Source organism: Cynara cardunculus (genome assembly GCF_001531365.2).
Source record: "Cynara cardunculus var. scolymus isolate 2C chromosome LG 11, CcrdV1, whole genome shotgun sequence".
Lineage (NCBI taxonomy): Eukaryota > Viridiplantae > Streptophyta > Magnoliopsida > Asterales > Asteraceae > Cynara > Cynara cardunculus.
The window spans coordinates 2,793,915-2,795,605 of NC_037538.1; the positions used below are offsets into that span (position 1 = coordinate 2,793,915).

Below are 1,691 nucleotides of genomic sequence, written 5' to 3' on the forward strand. Positions count from 1 at the left end.
AAATATTATATAATTCAAAAAAATTACTGATCAATTGGCATTAATTGTCTGAAGGGCTCAATGATGGCACCACATGTTAATCCAACCGCAACGGAATACGGTATAGTATTGAGCGGATCTGGAAACATACAAGTCGTGTATCCAAACGGAACGTTAGCAATGGACGCCGAAGTGAAAGAAGGGGACGTGTTTTGGATCCCACGCTACTTCCCCTTCTGCCAAGTGGCTTCACGGTCGAGTCCGCTCGTGTTCTTCGGATTCTCGACATCGGCACACAACAACTGGCCGCAGTTCTTGGCGGGCAGAGGTTCTCTTCTGGAAACCATGTTGTGTCCTGAGGTTGCATCGGCATTCGGTTTGAGCCAGGACCGGTTGAAGGAGATTATCACTAGTCAGAATTATACTACCATCTTGCCAGCTACTCCTGCATCACCACCAGGCGGTGGTGGTCAGGATATCCCTCCAGGCGGTGGCGGTGAGATGGCACCGCCAGGCTCTGGCGGTGAAGATGCCCCAGCCGGAGAGAGCAAGGGGAAGGGCGGTGGCGGTGAAGGTGACGTATCGGAGGCGTCGTTAATGGAGAAGATGGAATCAAAAATAAGGATGAAGAAGAGCAGCTTTGCGTACAATATGGCAATGGGGATGGATTAATGTTTAGGAGGCAGTTTTTGGGGTTTGCATCTGTGTGTTGTTATTGGCATTTTATGCTTTGTGGTTGAGGTGTTTGATATTTGGTCATCATCTGTAGTAAATAATGGTGGTTTATGGTTTTTTGTTGGAGATGAATGGTCTTTTTACTTGGAAGGTTATTGATTTGTGGGTGGCACTATAGTAAAATTATCTTTATAGGTAGGAATTGCTACGGCTCGGGTTTGGGCCAATTATTGGTATTCTTATTCTCGAAACCGATAACTAAAACCGTTTCAATCTCTACCTGAGATTTTATCGGTATTCTTGCCGGGTCCTGCGGTTTCTCCATTCCTTTTTTGGGGAACCTGTTAAGGGTAAAAATTATATTTTTTTTCGTTGGTCTCCCCGTTCACCGTTGGTTATACGAAACACGAACCGATCCGAAAGAATTTACAATATGTTAGTTTTCACAACTAAAAGTAAATTACATTTCTTTTTAAGATGTAAGTTTAAATGTCTCAAACATAATAAACCAATTATAATGTAAACAAAAATTCAAACATCATATGACTAACAACACGATTTCAAGATTAGACAATAAACTAGACTTTTTCGTGAGCAGGTAAAATGGATAAAAGTCTTTTTAATTTTAATGTTATTATTTTCTTTTAATGATATTATATATCTTTTAATGGTCAAAATTAAAAATCGAAATTTTCGGGTCGGATTTAGGGACATCTTATTGGAGACGGACTAGGGATCGGGGATTTTAACGGGGGCGGTGACGGTGACGGTATATATATATAGGGTTGGGTTCACGTGAGACCAGCCTGTTTTCGTGAGACCCGTGAGACCACGTTTTTACACGTAAACTTCACAGCAAAAACATTGTGAAGGTTTTAAAAAGTCGAACCTTCACAGCAAAAACACTGTGAAGGTTTTAAAAAGTCACCTTCACAACATTTTTGCTGTGAAGTTTCAAGTGTAAAATGCTGGTCTCACGGGTCTCACGAAAACATGTTGGTCTCACATGATCCCAAGTCTATATATATATATATATA

At 41.1% G+C, this 1,691-nt stretch overlaps 1 protein-coding gene across 1 annotated transcript in view; it reads left to right on the top strand.

Moving 5' to 3' along the window:
- Positions 1-809, top strand: part of LOC112520953 (vicilin-like seed storage protein At2g28490) — a 4,154-nt gene extending 3,345 nt beyond the window's left edge. The window contains exon 5 of the mRNA XM_025129579.1: positions 55-809. Within this exon, the coding sequence (XP_024985347.1) occupies positions 55-651 (597 nt within the window). The 3' untranslated portion in view covers positions 652-809. The remainder of the gene's footprint in view (positions 1-54) is intronic.
- Positions 810-1,691: the final 882 nt, after the last annotated feature.